Raw genomic sequence first — 22,525 nt, 5'->3', positions numbered from 1 at the left:
CAAGGGGCTGTTCAGGTATAAACGCCTGATGTTGGGTATCACTTCTGCACCAGAACTTTACCAGCATACTATCTAACAAGTATTAGAGGGGTGTGAAGGTGCTTACCACATTCATGACGAAATCATTATTCATGGTCGTATTGTTAGAGAGCATGATGTCAGGTTAAGGAAGACCTTCGAACGTATTCAAGAAAAGGGACTTACTTTGAACAGGGACAAGTGTGCGTTCAGCATGTCAAAACTGACTTTCATGGGATATTTATTGTCCAACCAAGGGATCGGGCCAACAGAGTCGCGTGTGAAAGCAGTCATTAACGCAAGAGAGCCTCAAAATGCAGAGGAGGTACGAAGTTTTCTGGGATTAGTGAACTTTAGTGCCAGGTTCATCCCCAATTTAGCAAGCATTGCCGAGCCACTTCACGGGCTAACAAGGAAGCAAACTCCCTTTGTGTGGGACACATAGCAACAAGGTGCTTTTGATGCTCTAAAAGACAGCTTGGCAAATGCAGAAACCCTGGCATATTTCGACAGCAATGCAGAAGAAACCAAACTTATCACAGATGCTAGCCCTGTGGGTTTAAGAGCGGTCCTTAAACAAGTTCAAATAGGATGCGAACGAGTATTCGCATACGCTAGCCGCAGTCTACCAGATGTTGAGCGTAGGTACTCTCAGACAGAGAAAGAGGCACTCGGACATGCCTGGGGTTGCGAGAGATTTCACGTGTACCTGTATGGAGTGGAAATCACCCTGCTGACTGACCACAAGCCCCTTGAGGTTATCTACTCTACTAATTCCCGCAATTCAGCAAGGATAGAACACTGGGCCCTGAGACTGAAACCATATAGGTTCAAGGTGCAGTATATACCTGGTAAACAAAACATTGCTGACCCACTTTCACATCTTGGAAAAGGAAAGGGGGTATGCATGAATGACGATGCAAAAGAGTTTATCCGGTTGTGGCGGAAACGTCGACACCAGCAGCTATGTCTGCGCAGGAGGTTGAAGAAGAGTCATGGCTCGACCCAGAAATTGCCTCTCCACAGGAGAATGGGACAATGCCCCACCACAGTATAAAGCCGTAAGAAGTGAACTTTCCATTCTAGGCAAGCTAGCCTTAAGAGGAACAAGATTGCTTATCCCAGCAAAATTACGCGACAGAGTAGTAGATCTGGCACACGAAAGACATCAGGGGTTGACAAAGACAAAACAAAGACTCCGCAGCAAGGTCTGGTGGGCTGGAATTGATAGACAAGTTGAAGCAAAATGCAAGACCTGCCATGGCTGGCAGTTGGTTTGTTTGCCCACACCACCGGAACCCTTGAAACATACTGAGTTCCCCAGTCAGCCCTGGCAAGATCTAGCAGAAGATTTGATGGGGTCCCTACCTTCCGGAGAGTATGTATTCGTCGTCACAGACTACTATAGTCGTTACTTTGAAGTAGACATCCTTAAGTCTGTAACATCTGCCACCATTATAGGAAGCCTGGAGAGAATATTCTGTACGCACGGTCTCCCGCAGTCGCTAAAAACAGATAATGGACTATAATTCACGTCCGAGGAATTTGGAACATTTTTGAAAACAAACGGCATACAGCATAGAACCTCCACGCCCTTGTGGCCCCAAAACCTTGAAGATTTCCCAAGCAGAAAAGAAGGACCTAAAGGTAGAGATTAGGAAGTTCCTAACAGCCTACGGGACCATACCTCATAGCCGCACTGGAGTCTCTCCAGCCAAATTGTTGTTTAACAGAGAGATACGGTCAAAGATCCCTGACCTGACAAATTGTGAATACATTGACAGTGAAGCACGAGACCGAGACGCAGAAATGAAACAGAGGAGAGCCGACTATGCCGATAAACGAAGGGGAGCGCAGAAGAACAGTCTAGCTCCTGGCGATCGTGTGCTGGTGAAACAAAGGAAGGAAAATAAGCTGTCAACCACTTTCGAGGATGCACCTTACAATGTCACCAATAAATATGGCAACGAAGTCACAGTTACATCACCTGAAGGAGTTAACTACAAGAGAAATGTAACTGAGGTGAAGAAGAACCTGAATGCAAGCGATGGACCAGACCAACAAAGCACAGGAGACAGTGTCACAGGTGGAACTGCCGAGTCAGAGGTTCCAGCATTACCCCTGAGGCCAACTAGGGAAAGGGGGACACCAGAGTATTTAAATGATTATGAACTCTATTGAAATTAAGGAGAACACTTGGAGTTACTTTAGTTCGATTATTAACTCTCGTGGACTTTATGTACTCTATTGATGTTAGGAGTGGAACACTTTGAGTTACTTAGTATGCTTATGAACTCTATTGAAACTTGAACAGCAAGAAACGGGACACTGAACACTGAATTTGTTGAGAGTTTTCCAGGTCGAAACGTTCAAACAGAGTTATTCTAGTCATGCTGAAATTTGTTAACCACTTAATTAGTACTTTAATCCGAGGAAAAGAGGGGTTGTAGTGTCTGCTGGGCTGCCTGTGGCTGCCTGTAACAAGTATTATAGGATAGGTCTTGTTGTTATGAAACACGTGTGCGTGAAAACGGAAAAGCAAGGTTACGCTGTCTTCAATGCGGCTTGAATGTGAACAAAAGAATATTACGCTATTGTTTGTTTGTTTGTTAACAAATTGACGGCCGCTCCTAGCGTTTTCGAACTGTCTGTGAAGGGGTTTTAGATAAAACTTTGAACGACTAGTAGATTTATTCTAAAACAATTACATGTAGATTATTCGATTTCTATGCGTAATGGTTGACTCGAGCTGAACCCTCGTCAACAATCACGCAATAGAAATCTCGAGCTCATAATCTAATTGTTTATTAATAGAATTCTACTAGTATACTAATGCAAATACTGCAATCGGATTGACTGAGTTACTCCTACACTATCAGCCATTAGCGTGCAGCGGCTCTCGGTTGTCTACGAAATGGCCACGTTTTTTAAATTCCTGAGAAGGATAAAAGAAGGTAACGTTGTTTTGACCTTAAAAACTTGAAAGTATTGGAAAAAAACAAGTGCTTGCGAGTAAAGAACTGCTAATTTCCAATAATAATTCAGTCTGTGCGATTTTGTTACTGAGCGTGAAATTTAATGATGCGTAGAAAAAATAACTGGAAATCGTAATTTACGTTTATTTCAGTTAGAATTCTACTAAAACAATTAGAATATTTGCTCCCGATTTCTATGAGATCATATTTGATTCGGCCTTCGGCCCCATCAACTATCACATCATAGAAATCTCGAGCTTATAATCTAATTGTTAAATAGCTAGAAACACGATTTTAAATCATTCAGTGCGCGTATTTTCTTTGTGCTATTTTCTAAATATCTTTTTACAACGTTTACCTTTACAAGCTGGCGTAGTTTCCCTGTATTCCCAGCTGCCATTGGATTGGCATGACCTTGTGTCAGACAATACATCCACTGTGAGGTAATTGATGTAATATCCACTAGGGCATGTCAGCGTGCAAACGGTGGGGTACGGCTGGGTGCCATTGTTGCACGAGTCAGGGAAGAAAGTACCGACGGCGTCTACGGGTAGCTCTGGGCATGTCACCACTGGCAAATTAGATGAGAATCATATTCAAATGTTTGGTCTTCTATAAAACGGTAGACTTATGATACATACATATTTTATTTATTTAAACACGGTAAAATCTTCAGTGACACTACAATAAAGAAAAGAAGTTCAATTATAACTACGCTGTTTTACAAGCTTAAGATTACCGTGTGGTAGCCTGACTGACAGTTCACGGTTATAAAGTTGGTCAATGTCCATTTTGAAGCGTCCAAGAAAGTCTTATTTCCTTAAAGAGACGGGTAGGCCATTCCATGATAGCGCCCCGCGGTAGCAAAAGCCACGCTTGCAGTAGTCTGTACGCGGCTTGGACAAGTCTAGTTTGAGCTCAGAATCTCTTAGAACATACGGTGTACTGCAGATGCTAAATGCGTTTTGCAGGTACGCCGGAGAAAGCCCCTCAATTGCTTTGCTTTTTTGAGTTCATCGAAAACAGGGCTACAATAGTCAAAGCGGGGTAAAATCAACGCATGGTAGATTTGGAGAGCGGTGCTTTCAGAGATGAATACGCGTTTGAGGGCGCCTATGGCTGAGGACATCTTGCTCATTTCGTCTATATGTCTTGTTCATGAAAGGTGTTCGTCAATTACCACGCCCAGTGATTTGACTTCTCTGACCTTGTGATCGATTTTCTGTCAATCACAACATTAATTTGGTTATTCGAAAGAGCATGTACTCGTTGATTTGACCCAGTTACGATAAATTCAGTCACAGTAACATTAAGGCTTAGCCTATTGGTTACAGCCAGCAATTAAGTTTTCTTAGCTCTGAGTTTACGACATTTTCAAGGTCAGCGATTGTACTGGCAGCGTAAGTTATATTTGTGACGTCAGCGAATATCCTCGCAGAGGTTGAACTGAGGCAACTGGGCAGATCATTAATGAGAACTATGAATAAGAGTGGTCCAAGGTTGCTACCCTGTGGGACACCACAGGAATCTGGGGCAACACCCGATAAATGGCCATTTATGCTGCATTTTTGGCTTTGGTCGCAGAGATATGATTCAAAACATTTGGGACTACTCGTGTCCACGCCATATTTATGAAGCTTCCGCAATGAGAGACTATAATAAGAGGAAACTAGTTATGATCTACAGCTGAACCCCGCCTTACGGCCACTCCGTTCATTCGGCCACCTCGCCATCACGCCACTTTATTCTGGCCGGAACAAAAGCTCAGTCAGTCATTTCCTTATTTATTTAAAGGACACCCCCCCCCCCCCCGCCGCCCCCCTTTATACGACCAGATTTTTGTGGCTTGTAAGTGGCCAGATAAAGAAGTTCCACTGCAATTCAATATATTTTATCATTATATGGCTCTCTCTCACAAGGACTGGGAAATACCAAATTCGCGAATTTGATTGGTTGAAATCGATATTGGTCTAGGTTTTCCCATCCAGACCGGCATCTAAACCAGTAATGTTTTGCAGTGAAAAAGCTGCAAACTAAAATGCAACTCTACTAACAGTATATATTTAAGGAAGTGCCAAAAAGCCTAATAAGAAAAAAAGTAAAGAAGACTTTGGAAGAATTAAGTTTAGCTCATCGCGGTTCATAAGCAAAATGTCAGCTAGTATAAACCAGTTACATTAAACGAATTAAACTATTCTTGTTTGCCATATAATAAACGTCGTATTAACCGAACTTAGCCTGTCTGTATGGGATAATCTTGACCTCGGTCGTCTGTACAGACCTCACCGCAGTCGGTCTGTACTCACGACCTCGATCGAGACTTTCCAATACAGACCTCCTGCTCGGTTAATAAGAGCTAATTATATTTTCAGGACAAGTATAAAAGGTCATAAAAATTATGGAAAATATTGTTTGTCTTCCGTGACCCTTCCTGTGTTCCCAGTCAAAATTCTATCCGAACCTACATCCTAGTGGTCTCCAGTCGCTAAGGACTTCCAGGGAATACATTCAAGAAATTAAACGTTGTGACAGGGCTACACGATTCCCGCTGTTTGCAAATGTAGTTTCTATACCTTTAGAGTTTCGATCTCACGAATGTGTCTTTCAGCGATTTTCATCTTTTGTACGAGATAACGAGAGGCTTTTCACATATCTCCCTCAGCAAAGGCCGATGTGTCTTTGGTTAAATCTTAAATCGCCGTCTGAAAAGCTCTTACTTCAAAGAAATATGGGTATATCTTCTTCGTCTTATAAACGGGGTTAATATTTATGCATAAGCAAGCAAAAGCTAACGATAAAAGCCTACTTTTCGGCGTCATTTCATGACGTCTTTGTCAAGGCGAGTTGAGAGAGGTCAGTGAAAAATTGAATTTTTTAACTCGCAGAATTTGTACAATGGGGTAATGAACTGACGCCGGAACGTAGGCTTTTATCGTTAGTTTTTGCTTGCTTATGCGTACCTAAATCTTTAATGAAAGCAACTGTTCCGCCCTTGAAGTAGTAGACTGTGCGAATAATATCTTACATTCGCAAGAAGGAGGATCTGGAGACCAGTCTCCACTCAGCTGACACGTAATGCTCTCGCTTCCAATTCTGTCATAGCCAGTCGAGCATTGAAAGCTACAGGTAGTTTGGTAAAGCAAATCAGTGGCTGCGCTTTCGTCTGGATTGGTACATGTGCCAGTAGGGTTTTCAGCATTATAGACAATAACATAAGGACATCGTATATCTGATAAAACAAGAGAATTACTAATTAAAAGGGTGCTATTATGATTATGACTACGAAAAGTAAAAAAAAAAAAAAAAAAAAAAACAGAAGACAAATTTTCATTAATCAGTTGAAACCTAGTATATATAATTGTCTAGTTTATCTAAAATTACTTTCTTCTTCTTCCAAATTACCTCTACCTCCTTCATTGCCGAAGATTCTTCTGGAGACGAGAACATAAGCGCACAGAAATTATAACACAATTTTCCAGTTCCAATCGTTAACTATCGGAATGAAAAAGCGAGTATAATTTTGGGTAAACGAGAAATTTCCACAACTTTTTCCAGTTCTCCTAAACGAGTGTTTCTATTTGGCAATTAGATAATGCGCTCTCGATTTCTATATGCGATGTTATTACCTCAGAGGAATCGACAAGTGAAACTAAACTTCTGGCTTTAATAGCGAAATGACCGTCGGACTGAAAGTAACGACCGACCTTGTTTGATCACATTTCCAAGCACCGAAAAGATATGAACAAACTTCGAGCTGCCCGTAAATTTGCTCAAACTGACTTTCTTGAGGTTTGATATATCTTCTTAATCGAAGCTGAAACAAGGGTCATGATTTCCACATTTCCAAACACCAAGAAGCCGGATGAACGAACTTCGAGGTGTTTGTCAATGTACTCAAACACTTTTTTGAGTGTTTGATACATCTTGTAGATCGAAGCTAAAACTAAGGGTCATGATTTCCTTTCTTTAAACTCGATGAATTATTAAAGCGCTTGAAAATGACATTTGAAGTTACAGCTGTGTATGCGAGCCGTTCATTCAATTTATTCGAGGTACATTCTATTTCACCTGATCTTTAGCCCTTTATAATTATAGAACAGTAGTGCTGCTATAGTTTACCAGCCGAAATTTACAAACTTAATCCTCGCCGTGCCTGTACACACATAAGGTGACAAATGGTCGAAACATTGTTCCTTTAAGGGCCCATTAACCGATCTTTTCGAGCCGTTGATGAGGAAAATTTATTCTCATATAACCTCATCATTTTTAGTTACTTCAGAGTTATTTCATGTGTTTTAACTTTTTGATGAACAGAAACAATAGTGATGACGTAGTCAGGCCACGCCCACGATCATGTGACTAATACTAAAAAAACGCAAAGGCTCCCAGGCAAATTACTTTATCGGGATTTTTTTCATTGATTTAATATTTTCATTATTTCCTCATTACGCTATGCATAGATTTTGTCTCATTTCTAAAAAGTCAGATTTTGAGAGAATTTCAAAATATTAAAAAGTTCGTAATATTCTGATAAAAGCATGGTTTCGAAAAAGGAATGCATAGCTATGTTTCCAACGTTGATTTTAATTGAAATCCGTCAAAAAAGGCTGAATTTAATGAAAACCGCGTTTCCTTTATATACACGCCCGAGATACATTGGGAGTTACCCTATCAGCGCGTGCGCAATTTACACTACCAGTGCACTTCGGTAAAATCAAACAAAGCCACACGGAGTTAGTTTTTCTCTTTCTATTGTTCTTGTTTTTCTGTCTTTCTCTTATTTTGTCTTTGCTCGTACCTTTTTTACTTTGCATTTTGTGAAAAACAAAGAAAAACATCTAAATTGTAAGCGAATTTGGAAGTTATAGAGTTGTTTCTATTTTCCGCGCTCAGGCTGACGTAAGTAACCGGGAGTGAAATTTCACCTCCTCAGCAACGCGCGCGAGCGCGCGCATAAATCGGTTAATGGGCCCATAAAGGAGTTTTGGAACGGTTTATCCATCTTGAAAAGTTTAGCTTAAATTTTTCGAGTTCGTCGTTTGTAATCCGTGCAATAATCTTCTCCATCCTAAACCATCCTTGTTCCTTTATGGTTTATTATTATCTCTTTAGTATTTTCTACATTAGTAACCCGCTATTTTCAGGTGTCCTTCAATTTAAGGGCAATTTTTGAATTCTTTGGGCAAGATAATTCAAAATACCACTCCTTGACCCTTTGCTACTAATCTCTTTTGTGAATGTAATGTTGTCCACGTACCTGGACATGTCACAACGGTCCCACTCCAAACCATAACGTCATATTCATCAATGGTGCATGTTCTAGTAGAACTCCCGGTCAGTTCGTGTCCTTCGGAACACTGAAACTCGCATATGGATTCGTAAGTGTTGTAGCAGTCTCCTACGATTTCTCCGTTTTCAGGGGCAGTCAGCGTCTCACAGATACGTACTGTTTGAACAAGTAGAGATGAAAAACAAAACCAAACTTATCATTTTGTTTTATCATTATTTTAAAACGAACTTTAACTTTCTTTTCGAGGTCAACATGGCATTTTATTTGTCAGTGTACTTTATTTTATTGATATGATACTTTATCTACTTTCGTTTTAGCCAGTTGTCCATTTTAATACCATAGGGTAAATTATTTTATTTATTGTATTACATTTTATTAGTTACTTGTAGGTCCACATCAGCCTCATTGGCTGCCAATTTTGCAACCTGTTTCACTAAATAAAGTGATGATGATGATGATGATGATGATGATGATGATGACGATAATGAAGATGATCATGATCATGATCATGATCTTACACCCATCTGTTAATCCTCAGACGTTAACGCAAACGCATGCCCCACATCGAAGAAATCGTAAGGGGTAGGGAGGTGTGAGTGGATGGAACCCATCGCCTGTATTTTCTTTTCAATAAGGTTATTTGCGTTTAATCGGGATGGCCCTCGACTAGCTGGTGATGGTGTCGTCTGACGTCACGTGAAGTTAAGTTTAAATAGGTACTAATTCTAAAATGTTGATAAAGAAATTGGGAGACCGCTAGCGGATAGGTTGACTGCTGAGTTAGCCTTGAATAGCGTTGAATTTCACCTGCCGTTCCTAACTTTAAAATTTGCACTGAATTATTATCGAAACTTGTTTGCTCTCATATCCAGTCTTGCTCAACATTATTTTTCGGTCAAATATGATTACTCCCTGTTTTTTACCTCACTCGGTCCACATAAACTATATAGGCATACAATAATAACAAAGAGAAACTACAAAATTGTACAACACGTGGCTTGGCCTTCATTATTTGCTAATCGTGTAGAAGATTATACGAGTACATAAACATTTGAGAACATTTACGAGGGAAAGTGAGGAGTTCCCTCATTTTCTTTTGGCATTTACAACCAAATAGAAAAGCTTTTGAACAAAAAAAAGCAAACTTGTAAGTGACCATTGGAAAAAATATTGGAACATTGGCATTTTGATTACGTTAAAATGAAATTATTTTCACTTTAACAACATGTATGCCCACGAAAATACTTAAAGTCCGTAAAAGACCACCTACCTCAAAATAAAAATTTAATTAACAACCAAATTGGTTTACAAGAACACATTTGATAATTTCTCGTGATTTGCAGAATCTCCTCGTGCTTTTCCAGGCAAAAGGGCAAGGTTACTTTTACAGCTAGGCCTATAGTGTAGTAAACCTATGCAATACTTTCCACTGGCATACCATGAACGTGATATTCCAGAAGTAATGTAGACGAGTATGTATACAAAGAAAATCAGGTCAGCAGTGAGATATTTAACAAATAAAGAAGCCTCGACTGTGCTCTGTTCTGTTGTAAAGCACGAAGGAAGCGGTAGAGCACGAAAGAAGTGTAGGGGAAAACACGCCGTAGTCGAGTGTTTTTCCCTACTTCTTGAGTGCTCTACCGCTTCCTAAATGCTTTACAACAGAACAGAGCACAGTCGAGGCTTCTTTATTTGTTTCATGATAAAGAATCCAATAATTTCCCCACGCCTTTGGCTGAATTTTCAAACCAAAGTTTACTTTCCAAACGAGCAAAAGTGGCGTCAACCGTGCACTGTTCTCTGATAAAGCACGCTACAATAGGCCAATCACAATCCTTGTTAGAATTGTCCAAACAATTTGATTGGCTACCGAAGCGACAGCTGTCAATCACAAACTGGACTTCAGCTAAACTTTCAGTTTCGAGTAGTTTGAGCGGCTTTCGAGAGAAGAACGATGCCTTCAAAGTTCGCTTTTAAGTTAGTTTTTAAATACGGATCTAAAAGCATGTGAAGGTTTATAGTCCAGAGGAATCCGGCCGTATTGTGACCCATGAAAACGTGTACTTTTCCAGTGGAAATTGCGAAACGCGGAGCTCAAAGCTTGCGGATGAAACTGCGAAATACCGAGTTGAATTTGAAAGGAGCTACAGTTATTTACGGCTTGAAGCCGTGTGCAGCAAGATTGCCCGAACTAGCGTAAAAGTTAGAAAGACTAAACGGCTAGCGCTCCCACTGGTTCTACTCCGAGCACAGAAGAGAATATCGGAGCAAGCTTTGCAGTGACCACTCGTCGGTTCACTTCGCTGAGATTACCGGAGAACGAGCGTTACTACACTGCATATAAGTGTTGTTTGAGCAATTGATCATTTTTACAAGAATAAAGCTTCTCATCATAAACAGAGACAGTTCAATTGTTGTTTTCTGTCGTTGTCTTACTTAAGTATAATTTCTGCCTTCGTAGCAAATATAATGTCTTTTATGGAAGCACTGTTTAGGTTGAGAATTTGTTTATTTCGCTACGTGTTTTAATTTGTCGGCGGGAATCTAGCAAAACTTGTTATTTTAAAGACATGTTTCGGCATGCTTATGCCATCTTCAGTTTAATAGAGTGACTAATGATACGTGACACAAGTTATATACTACAAAATATGAATAAATTATTTACAATATGCATTACAAAACAGTGGAAACGGAAATTACAGAGTTAAAAAGGTGTTGAAGTGATGTAACTGTTTGCTAAGGTCAGGTTTGTTCTTACTAATATAAAAGGCTTCTTTAAGTTTAAGATCAATAGAGCTATTCGCTGAGTCTAAGATGCGAAAACAAGAAGGTGTGTACATGCCCCTGTATGAAGAAAATTGAGAAAGATGTTTAAAAATATGCGAGTTTTTATCGCTTACTGTATGTTCTTTAATCCTGGTAGAAAAAACCTGACCTTAACAAACAGTTACATCACTTCAACACCTTTTTAACTCTGTAATTTCTGTTTCCACTGTTTTGTAATGCATATTGTAAATAATTTATTCATATTTTGTAGTATATAACTTGTGTCACGTATCATTAGTCACTCTATTAAACTGAAGATGGCATAAGCATGCCGAAACATGTCTTTAAAAACTGTTGTACGTTTTATGCAATATTTATCATTATTGCTAGTATTACGACCTTGTTATTTTAGTAGTTTTAACACAACTGTTGCTAACAATGGTCTCTGCGAGCCGTATTTACTACGTACAGACAAATAGCTCGTTTCCATTGTGTTCGTCTGAATCACAGGGGATGTTTAATTTGGGGCAAATTCGTCAAAAACAATATTAATTATTGGACGAGGTTTTGTGATATCCAGAATAATCATGGTGGAGGTAGGGGTTAGCTTCGTGGAGTCTTACTCGAGAGAGAATCGCAGAAATTTGAAATGGAGTACTACCATTTCCATAAACCAAACGTAATTCAAACGTATACAGCAGCAGGCAAAACCTTTCGATGGTCAAGGTAATATAAGAGGATTGAGTTCCTGCATGTAACCAGCTTTAACCGGCCGAGAGCCTATCAACACCACTATTAAGAGAAGACGCTGGAAATGGATTGGTCTCACACTAAGGCGTGGTGAGAGGAACATAGCGCGCCACGGGATGAATTGAAACCCACAAGGCACACCGAAACGTAGACATAAAGTTACGTGGCGCAGAAGCATCCAGAAAGACCAGGGCCGGGTTGTTCAGAGCCTGATTAAGGTGATTCCTCACATTTGCATTGCGCATCCTTACTGCGCATAATTTATGGCGTCATTAGCGCGCGTTCGTGCACGCGCACATTGAAAACATGGCGGATTTGCCTTGATATTGAGTTCCGTCAGTTGAAAAATGGCTATAGCTCACTAACGAACTCGGGCACCCCAAATTTTTTTCCAGTCATTTTAATAAACTAATCATAGCAGCTGCACTGTAGTCTTTTCTATTTTGCACTTTGATAGCCGTGGCAAGCAATTTGGTTCCAATATTTTAACAAGGATTCAGCTGTCTGTCAAAATCAAACTTAAAAAGTTTATTTGTGTCTGACACAAGTATTGACTGTAGTTTGAGACGTGTTTTCATGAGTCTGGGATCACAAAGAGTTTAAAATAACTTGGAATGCGTTCTTCTAATAAGCATTAAATAATGCTAAAATGGGACATTTTTAATGCCTCACTGCTCCTTAACGAGCGTGGGCAACCCCCCCCCCCCCCCCCTTTTTTTTTAATTTTATGATTGAAGTTCTCATATGATAAATATAATTCAGTGGACAAAGTTTGAACAAAAATCTATTGGCAGTTTTATTTCAGGGGAATTACCTTAAGCTAACCCAGGATTAGCGAGAATTTTGATGCGAGCTTTGTAACTTCTAGGTGAGGTTTTCTGTTTATACCGTTTGTCCTTCAGTTTTGAGCTAGACTAAGCTCAAACTACACAAAACGTAAGCAGTAAAAAACAATTTTATGCAAGAGAAATTAATACTTCGGTTAACTTGTAATCCTGGGCCAGCGTTAACCGACTTTCGAACAACCCGGTCCTGATGGAGATCAACATGGGTTGGTGCGAGGCCAAAAGAGTGGCTCAAGACCGTCAGAGATGGAAAGTCACGGTAGAGGTCGCCCTATGCGCCCGATGGAACAAAGTGGAGTAGACCAGCTTCGATGGCATCTGCATATCTTTAGACTAACTACGGCAGCTCGGCTCTTATCATGTCTTAACTTACTTGTGCATTCTTGTCCATTCTCTGGTGATCCACTCCATCCTGTGAAACAGTTGCAGGCGGAGATAGATGAGCTTCCTTTATTCGTGTGACCAGAGTTATCAGGGCAAGCTGTACACTCGTCTGCATAGCCAAGGAAATCCTTGTAAGTTGATTCCGGACATTCTATGAAACAAAAGCAAACAAATTTAAAATTAGCTAATATTACTGAGAGATTCAAAATTATTTTGTTCACATATTATTAAATACATCATTATCAAATCTATCTTGAATGCATGAGGCGGCGTCGCTGCTAGCATGATAACAGTGAGAACTGGGCATCTAGCTAGAAATTCTAAAAGATTTGCATGCAAGAAAATTGGCAAGCGCATCGACAAGCACATACATCGACCTACTGAAATATTAACAATTGTGTTATTAAACAGTTAACTCTTAGGATAAAAACTAGAGATAAAAAACGACGTTTCGATCTCGCTGAGATTATTTTCAAGTTTAAAAAGTAAACTGATTAAAGTTTTTGCGTATATGAGTAAAATTAAGAAATGAGAATTTGAAAAGTGGTAAGAATATGTAAATATACACTGAACGTTACAAAACGTAAGGGATAAAAGGTAAAATTAGTCCATGGGACTATGCCAAAAAGATATAATAAGTGTGAAATATAAAATACTCTTCGCTATGAAAATAACTTTGCGCGGATGGGGTCAGACTGCTTGGTCAGAGTTGACTTTAGGACTTACAAAAAGCATCTCATAAATTAAGCAGTTAAATTTGCTCTGGCGTTTCCGTAAGGTCTTAAATCAAAGATCTATGTCACTTGGGTACCTCCCACGTTAATGTACAATTGAAACATATTTTGCAACAACATGTTTTATCCAAGAAAGTAAGCAAAGTAAGTTCTTTCTCACCGTTACATTCACCCACATATCCAGACCCTGCATATCCCTTCGGACATGCGCACTTGTAGTCCCCGTACACCAATCCACAGGCACAAGTGGCGAGGGCGTCACAGTTGTTGTTACATTTATCAGCGGTCACAGATTCTATTTGCCACACCTCCTCATAAGGATCTTAAAAAGAACGAAAAAGACTTGTTTATACCTGTGACGTGTTACTTTTATTCTACACTACCTGTCTTGAAATTTTGCCCGGTTTAACTAAAAAAAAAATGGGGGTAGGCTGTCTTTCAGCCAGAAACATAGGAGCGAACGTCTGTGTGTCACCGTTGATAATCGTGTTCAAGGCCACGTAACAGTTCCAGGGGAGTGTGGAAAATGACCTGATAGGTTGATCGATCTTTTGTGGCTTAATGAGGTGCAACCTTTGTATGTTGTTGAACTCAGCGATTTGCGTTTTGTCAGTCGTGCTGACAAATCTCGAGAGTTGGCCCTGGAGGCCACAAATTAAGTCTGTCACATTTTGTGAGTGAGATTTAAATCAGTAAAGTTTTGAGATTTAAAAGCCCTGAAAGCAATGGAAGTCATCAGTAATTTTATGGCAACAAAACTTTTCCGCGAGCTCGAGTGGTCTGGTTCTAACTTTCAAAGGTCGTCAGCTGTCATGCAGAGATCACGTGCCAGGAGAAAATTCTTTGTTGACGTTGCTTTTTCACTAATAATTTAACGAAGGCACATGCTGTCAACTTGCCCTGTGTCCGCCCAGCTATACTGTTCACGGTCTGCGAAAAACAAATCCGTTCACTTGGTCTAAAGTATATTTTATTCGACTACGCGATTCTTTAACCGTTAGCAAGTTCCTTTGCAACCGGCTAAATGCTGTTAAATGCATGCTTGTTTCCCCGAAGATATTAACAGGAGAAACGTCAATTGCCATTGCCACTCACTTTTTTTCTCCAGGATCCCCTGCTCTTAACTGCCTCTTGTTATTCATTTGTTTAAAATAATTTTATGGTGTTCTTAGCACTCTTTTAAAAAAAAGAAAGTGCAACATTTATCCCTCGATCTCGTTTCGGAAACAAGGGGTGCTTACCATTTACAAAAACCATCCGGTTGGAAATTTCAGGCTTAAACATTAAACAATTAAATGCGACGTTGCGGGAGAGGGAATCGCTATAAAGTATATCCACATCAACTAGAGAGACTTAAAAGAGCAGAACAATAGCATCACCCTAAATCACTGCCCATATTTTCTGAAGCGTTCCTAACGGAATGGCGCGAACTATTTGATTTTCCAACTGGAATTTCCGGCTTTCCCACGTAAATGGTAAGTACCCAAGAAGATCTTTCAGATCTTATAACCGCGCTTTTAAAATTTAAATGTTTTCTTAGCACTACAGTCGCAATGCAGTGCACATTACAAATTACAAGCAGTCCTTGATGATTTATTGACTACTGTAGACACCACATCACTTGATCAACGCAAACTGCATTATTGCACCATCAGTCGTAGCCGCTGTGAAATCTCCGATGACGTAATTACTTCCGGCACATGTCATAATATGGGATCATGAGTGACCCGTTTTTTGTTTCGTGCTCTTTTGGAGCCGGCCAAGGTCATTTTTTCGTCTAAATAACCTGAGAAAAATGCGAAAAAGATGTTCCTATTCAATTTTCAGCTCTCAGGCAATAATCCTGGATTTTCTTTTAGCGAAACGTCGGTTCGTGTTATGTTTGTGTGTTTCGGTTGTTATGGGCGACTGTCGCTTCCTTTGTTGACTGAAGCAATGAAGCGAGGTGACAAAGAAAAATCTAATTATATTTAGTTCTGATTTTGTTCGATTTCGTTGAAATTTTAATATGATGAAGCTGGATTGTTCAGGAATAGATTTTACTACTGCCGATATGAGGTAGCTATTAACGCTAAAGTGATATATCGCTTCGAAGTCAGGGTTTTGAAGAGATTTTTCTGCAAAGCGTGGGTTCGGCGTGACTTTGTAATCTGAGGTTTTTGTTGTCCCTGAAGAAACAAGGTTTGGCGACTACACATTACAGATTGCGTAATTCAAAGTTGGCTTAGTGAAGGTCTGCGTCTGGTCTCCGACAAGGAAAAAACAAAAAGATCTGTTAGATCTTATAACCGCGCTTTTAAGATTTAACTGTTTGCTTAGCACTACCGTCGGAACGCAGTGCACATTCCAAAGCAGTCATTGATGATTCTTTTCTTACTGTAGACATCACATCACTTGATCAACACAAACTGTATTATTGTACCATTAGTGGTAGCCGTTGACAAATCTCCGATGACGTAATGGTCTTAATCTAGAACTTTCTTCGGGATTTGTATGGGCATGAACGATATGAACTACACGGTAATAACACTATTAACAACAGCTTTCCTCTTAAAAGTCATGATTAAATTTGATTGGTGTTTTCCACGAGTAAAGGGCTAGTAAAGTAGTCACAAAAGTCATATAATTTAATAATAAAACTCTACCCCGACCGATGTATCGATTTTGGTCACTCCAGTGACCACAGATTGAAAACGTGACAGAAAATTGGCGTTACTTTCGATTCTCAACAAATTTGGACAGTGGGATGATCTCATCATTAGCCAATTACAGGCCATTTTTCAGCTCTTTTGGTCATATCCCCCCTCGGGAGAATTTTTGTCAAGTTAGCTAATTTAGTATGCAAGCCACCGTAATGGCGGTCGCCGTCGGCAAAATGTTTATTTGCTCAAAATTGGGGCAAAATCTCTCGGAGATGTAAGTTAGGACATTTGTAAGGATACAGAAAGTAATTTGGGACCAGTTGCTGGCTTCTAAGGCTGAATTTATCCAGAAGTAAGCTGTATTTTCGTTTTCGTGCCGAAAGCCACGCGATGAAATATTATCGCTTGTTCTGCTGTCTTGTTCTGTTTTTTCTCTTGGTCTTTTTTGTAGCCCGCCGAGGCCAGTCTTTCGTCTAAATCAGTTGAAAAAAGTTCGAAAAAGATATTCCCATTCAAGTTTAAGCTCTCAGGCGATAATTCTGGATTTTTTTGGCCGAAACGTCGGCTTTGTTATGTTCGTGTTTTTCGGTTGCTATGGGCGACCGTGGCTTTCTTTGTTAGGTCAAGTCTGGGGAGTGAGGTCACAAAAAAATTCTGATTAATTCTGGTTTTGTTCGATTTCGCTGAAATTTTAACACGATAAAGCTGGATTGTTAAGTAATAGATTTACCGTCTGCCAATGTGTGGTAGCTATTAACGCTAAAGTGATATATCGCTTCGAAGTCAGGGTTTTGAAGAGATTTTTTGCAACGTGTGGGTTCGGCGTGATTTTGTAATCGGAGGTTTTTGTTGACCAAAGGAAGAAAATATCCGGAAAAGGTCATTTCATCGACGATTCAAACGAATATAAATATGTATATGTTCCCAGGTAAATTTCTTGTGAAAAAAATATAATTTTTGACGAGCGCTGGGTTTTTAATTTTTTCCCGCGAAAGTCAGTATCGGAGATGAGATTTATTAATGTTTCAACAGCTTTTGGCGAGTAAACATCACAGGTTGCGTGACTCAAAATTTGGCCGAGTGGAAGCTTGGGTCTGGTCGCCGACAAATCTAAAAAGACAAGGAGATCTGTTAGATCTTATAACCGCGCTTTTAAAATTTAACTGTTTTGGTAGCGCTACAGTTGCAATGCAATGCACATTCCAAAGCAGTCCTTAATGATTCTTTTTTTACTGTAGACATCACATCACTTGATCAACACAAACTCTATTATTGCACCATCAGTTGTAGTCTGGACGTAGCCGTTGTCTACCATGACGTAATGGTCTTAATTTGGAACTTTCTTCGGGATATGTATGGACCTGAAGATACGAACACTAAACTTTATCCCGACCGTAGATTGAAAACGTGACAGAGAATTGGCGTTACTTTCGATTCTCACCAAATTTGGACAGTGGGATGATCTCATCATTAGCCAATCACAGGCCATTTTTTCAGCTCTTTGGCCGTATCCCCACCTCGGGAGAATTTTGTCAAGTTAGCTAATTTAGTATGCAGGCCACCGTAATGGTGGTCGCCGTCGGCGAAATGGTTATTTGCTCAAAATTGGGGCAAAATCTTTCGGAGATGGAAGTCAGGACATTTGTAAGGATACAGAAAGTAATTTGAGACCAGTTGCTGGCTTCTAAGGCTGAATTTATCCAGAAGTAAGCTGTATTTTCGTTTTCGTGCCGAAAGCCACGCGGTTAAATATTATCGGCTTGTTATGCTCTCCTGTTCTGTTTTTTCTCTTGGTCTTTTTTTGCAGCCCGCCGAGGCCAGTCTTTCGTCTAAATCAGTTTTAAAAAGTTCGAAAAAGATGTTCCCATTCAAGTTTAAGCTCTCAGGCGATAATTCTGGATTTTTTTGGCCGAAACGTCGGCTTTGTTATGTTCGTGTTTTTCGGTTGCTATGGGCGACCGTGGCTTTCTTTGTTGGGTCAAGTCTGGGAAGTGAGGTGACAAAAAAACTGTAATTAATTCTGGTTTTGTTCGATTTCGCTGAAATTTTAACACGATAAAGCTGGATTGTTAAGAAATAGATTTACCTTCTGCCGATGTGTGGTAGCTATTAACGCTAAAGTGATATATAGCTTCGAAGTGTGGGTTTTCAAGAGATTTTTTTGCAACGTGTGGGTTCGGCGTGATTTTGTAATCGGAGGTTTTTGTTGACCCCGAAGGAAAAAATATCCGGAAAAGGTCATTTCATCGACGATTCAAACGAATATAAATATGTATATGTTCCGAGCTAAATTTCTGGTGAAAAAATATAATTTTTGACGAGCGATGGGCTTTTAATGTTTTCCCGCGAAAGTCAGGACCTGAGATGAGTTAAATTAACAACAGCTTTCTTTCTTAAAACTCACGATTAAATTTAATTGTTTTTTCCCTTGAGTAAAGGGCTAGCAAAGAAGTCACACGAGTCACATAATTCAAGATGTCCCTACCAATGACATAATCCTTGCGTGTTCTGGCAAGTTCTTTGCTTGGCTTGCAAATATTTATTTTTCCTTCCGATTTATGACCTCGCTGTGATGAAACAGCCAAAGAATTTCCATCATTTGCGTAAAACCACAAGAAATACTCGCAAAATTGCAAATAACTTAATGACCGTCGCTTCTGGCGAAATAAACTTGCAAAGTAAACACGATCTTATTTGTCACCTATCGAAAGTGAAAGCTGCAACTTCAACGCATTCCATGGCTGACGTAATACCTTTTTTAGCGTACTTATTATTCCGTTTGAATCCAACGCTTCGATAAAACCAAAAGAAGATATATTTTACCCACAACAAAGAAAACAATATCCGTAAAATTGTCCGTGTATTAATGTTTTAACAGCTTTTAGCGAATAAACATCACACGTTGCGTGACTCAAAATTTGGCCGAGAGGAAGTTTGGGTCTGGTCACCGACAAAAAAAAAATAATAATAATAACAAGAAGATCTTTAAGATCTTACAACCGGGCTTTTAAAATTTACTGTTTTGGTAGCATGAGTGACCCGAAGAGAAAAAAACGGAAAAAAAAAAACTATCGGTTTTGAACCTATTTCCAGCAAATTTGGCACACCGGAAACTGAGAAAATTACTCTATTTCCGGCCATCATTTTTCAGCTCTTTTCGTCATATCCCCCCCTCGGGAGGGTTTTGTAAAGTTAGCGAATTAGCATACAAGTTACCGTAATGGTGATTGCTGTCGGCGAAATGTTTATTTGCTAAAAAAATTGCGGCCAAATCTTTCGGAGATGGAAGTCAGGACATTTGTAAGGATACAGAAAGTAATTTGGGACCAGTTGCTGGCTTGTAAGGCTGAAATTATCCAGAAGTAAGGTTTTTTTTTTAACTTGAACGTAACGAAGCCACTGTCTCGTTCTGTTTTTTGTTTCGTTCTCTTTTGGAGCCCGCCGAGGTCATTTTTTTCGTCTAAATAACCTGAGAAAAGTTCGAAAAAGATGTTCCTCTTCAATTTTCAGCTCTCAGGCAATAATTCTGGATTTTTTTGACCGAAACGTAGGTTCATGTTATGTTGTATTTCGGTGGCTATGGGCGACCGTCGCTTTCATTGTCGACTCAAGCAATGAAGCGAGGTTACAAAAAAAAATCTAATAATATTTAGTTCTGGTTTAGTTCGATTTCGTTGAAATTTTAATATGATGAAGCTGGATTGTTAAGGAATAGATTTTACTACTGCCGATATGAGGTGACTATTAACGCTAAAGTGATATATCGCTTCGAAGTCAGGGTTTTGAAGAGATATTTTTGCAAAGCGTGAATCTGGCGTGACTTTGTAATCTGAGATTTTTGTTGACCCTGAAGAAACAAGGTTTGGCGAATAAACATTACAGATTGCGTAATTCAAAGTTGGCCGAGTCGAGGTCTGCGTCTGGTCTCCGACGAAAAAAAAAATAAACCACGGGTAGAACATAAACCGCGCTCGGCCCATGGCCGCGCGGTTAATAAACCAAGGGTAGATTATGAACCGCGCTCGGCCCATGGCCGCGCGGTTAAAAAATAAACCACGGGTAAACCATGAACCGCGCTCGGCCCATGGCCGCGCGGTTAAAAAATAAACCACGGGTAGAACATGAACCGCGCTCGGCTCATGGCCGCGCGGTTAAAAAGCAAAACAATCTGTTTCCCTAGCGATCATTACGTAATGAACTATCTTTAATTCTGTGCAGCTGGTGCGCACTAATATACAAGTAAAATGTAAAGGACAATCACTTTCAGTTAGAAACGTTTTATTCTTAAATGTTGCGAAGTATTGAGCATGAACACTCCTTCGACAAAACACTTTTAGCATGAAGCTAAACACACCTTGGAAATTACATCACTGACTCCTCCTCCACGAAAACAACTAACATGCACGCAACGCACGTACGCACAAACATAAATATATTTGAATCTAATCATTTTTTCCTACTCAAATCAACAACTTCTGAAGATTGTGTTACCGTTTTCGTGTGTTTTATGGATTAACTAACCAGACCATAATTGTCCCGTGAAGAAATGTTCTTTTTGTACTTTAACGACTAAAACAGGAAACCGAGACTGAAGAGAAAAGAAAAGCGACTGAACTCTTCAGAAATATCAAGTAATACATAATGAAACTAGAAACGGTTTCTGATTCCATTGGGTGCTCTTGCAAAGGAAAAACAGTTTCGATTATCAGTTTCCTTTGTAATTAAAAAACGGAAAAAGTTCATTAAAGGAAAATTTAGTCACATACCTCCTCTGAGATAGGTTGCAAGCTCAGCAAACTCGTCGAAGTCTTGCAAAAGAAATGCGTGCTTGTCTGGATCATCAACAAGAGATTCAAGATTTGCGTAGTCAATGTTACCAACACCTATGGCAAAAATCTCCACATGACCCGCTATGAGGTTTTGTGCTCGTGAAACGGGGCTCGAGTCGCCGTAAGGTGTGTTCCATTTGCCATCAGTGAGAAGGATAACGACAGTTTTAATCGTAGTCAGCGGCGTTCTTTTCAATCCGTTATTCAGGCAAACCTCCCAGGCCAATTGAAAAGCGTCCCTCATGTTCGTGTTCCAACCGTTGATACTTTGGGACATCGTCTTGAATTGTTCGTTAAATGTACACTTGTTCTTGGAAGTATCGGGGTTGGAAATTTGAGTGATGAATTGGCTCGCCGTGCTTCCAAACGGTATCACCTCGACACGGGTTGCTTGCATGTCCACGCTGATCTCATTTAGCAAGTTGGCGACGAATGTTATTTCTTCATCGTAGTCGCTAGACGATAAACTGCCAGAGGTGTCCACTAAAAACACAAGATCGGAGACGGAATTATCGAAAGAAAGTACTTCGTTTCTCAGCGCCAGGAGCTCTTCTTTTGAGACATCTAGCCAGTCTTGCCCTGTGATGAGTTGAACATTTACCAGAATGAAAACGACAATGGGGAGGAAAACTCTTATCTCCTCCATAGTTTAAGCAGTGATCGCACAACAGTAAGAGTTATCATCAGTTGTGAGAGTTTGTTGTCCAAGCACAGCTTGTTCTGTCACACTTTGTAATAATCATCGCACTTTGTAATACCTGTCGCACTTTGTAATAAAACTGTCGCACTTTGTAATACCTGTCGCACTTTGTAATAACACTTGTCACACTTTGTAATAAAATAGCTGTCACACTTTGTAATAACAAGTTGTCGCACTTTGTAATAAATTAAGCTGTCACACTTTGTAATAACAAGTTGTCACACTTTGTAATAAGCTTTCAAATTTCCTTTGAATAGGATATTTGGTAGAAATTATATGACTTAACTAATCCCCCAGGGCACAAATACGTCCTTCTTTGATATTTTACTTTGTATACTAAACTGAGGAGATGAAAAAGAAACGCGTTCTCCCCCACGCTTCTCGCAATTGTTATTTGTCTTGACTACGATGTATCGCGACAGAAACACTTTGTCATCACGAATAATGACTTAAAAATCGGTTTTGTTAAGCCGCTCCATTGGCTAGGTACTAGTCTAATTTATCGTGCAAATGAGACCCAATTGCATGTTTAATTTGTAAATGATAGCTTAATTCAGGTATTAAAAAGGTATTTATCACATCTTAAATAAAG

The 22,525-nt window shown here is 39.7% G+C and overlaps 2 protein-coding genes and 1 long non-coding RNA gene across 3 annotated transcripts in view; 1 reads left to right on the top strand and 2 right to left on the bottom strand.

Annotated features, from left to right (window-relative positions):
- LOC110065311 (sushi, von Willebrand factor type A, EGF and pentraxin domain-containing protein 1-like) overlaps positions 1–3,571 on the bottom strand; it is a gene marked incomplete at its 5' end in the record, with an annotated part of 33,436 nt that extends 29,865 nt beyond the window's left edge. The window contains one exon of the mRNA XM_089273758.1: positions 3,352–3,571. Within this exon, the coding sequence (XP_089129884.1) occupies positions 3,352–3,571 (220 nt within the window). The remainder of the gene's footprint in view (positions 1–3,351) is intronic.
- Positions 1–6,317, top strand: part of LOC149103957 (uncharacterized) — a 240,749-nt gene extending 234,432 nt beyond the window's left edge. The window contains exon 2 of the long non-coding RNA XR_016202079.1: positions 6,283–6,317. This is a non-coding gene — a long non-coding RNA (uncharacterized LOC149103957). The remainder of the gene's footprint in view (positions 1–6,282) is intronic.
- A 1,827-nt stretch (positions 6,318–8,144) lies between these two features.
- Positions 8,145–22,446, bottom strand: LOC149103956 (sushi, von Willebrand factor type A, EGF and pentraxin domain-containing protein 1-like). Its single transcript, XM_089273765.1, has 4 exons — positions 21,171–22,446; positions 13,923–14,084; positions 13,018–13,179; positions 8,145–8,439 (listed from the first exon to the last, which is right to left on the bottom strand). Exons 1-4 carry the CDS (start codon positions 21,877–21,879, stop codon positions 8,186–8,188), a joined length of 1,287 nt encoding a protein of 428 aa, XP_089129891.1. The 5' UTR covers positions 21,880–22,446; the 3' UTR covers positions 8,145–8,185.
- Positions 22,447–22,525: the final 79 nt, after the last annotated feature.

This window comes from Orbicella faveolata, unplaced genomic scaffold (assembly GCF_042242905.1).
Source record: "Orbicella faveolata isolate gen_17 unplaced genomic scaffold, um_ofav_v1 contig_35, whole genome shotgun sequence".
Lineage (NCBI taxonomy): Eukaryota > Metazoa > Cnidaria > Anthozoa > Scleractinia > Merulinidae > Orbicella > Orbicella faveolata.
Note: the sequence above shows the minus strand (reverse complement) of the source record. Positions and strands in the feature narration are given on the sequence as shown.

What these genes read in the sequence shown, in the direction of transcription:
- LOC149103956 (XM_089273765.1), bottom strand. Translation starts at nt 21,879, where the DNA reads ATGGAGGAGATAAGAGTTTTCCTCCCCATTGTCGTTTTCATTCTGGTA. An exon ending in ATATGTGGGTGAATGTAACG is followed by an intron (nt 13,180 to 13,922) that starts GTGAGAAAGAAC and finishes TTTGTTTCATAG; the next exon opens with AATGTCCGGAATCAACTTAC. An exon ending in GAATGGACAAGAATGCACAA is followed by an intron (nt 8,440 to 13,017) that starts GTAAGTTAAGAC and finishes TTGTTCAAACAG; the next exon opens with TACGTATCTGTGAGACGCTG.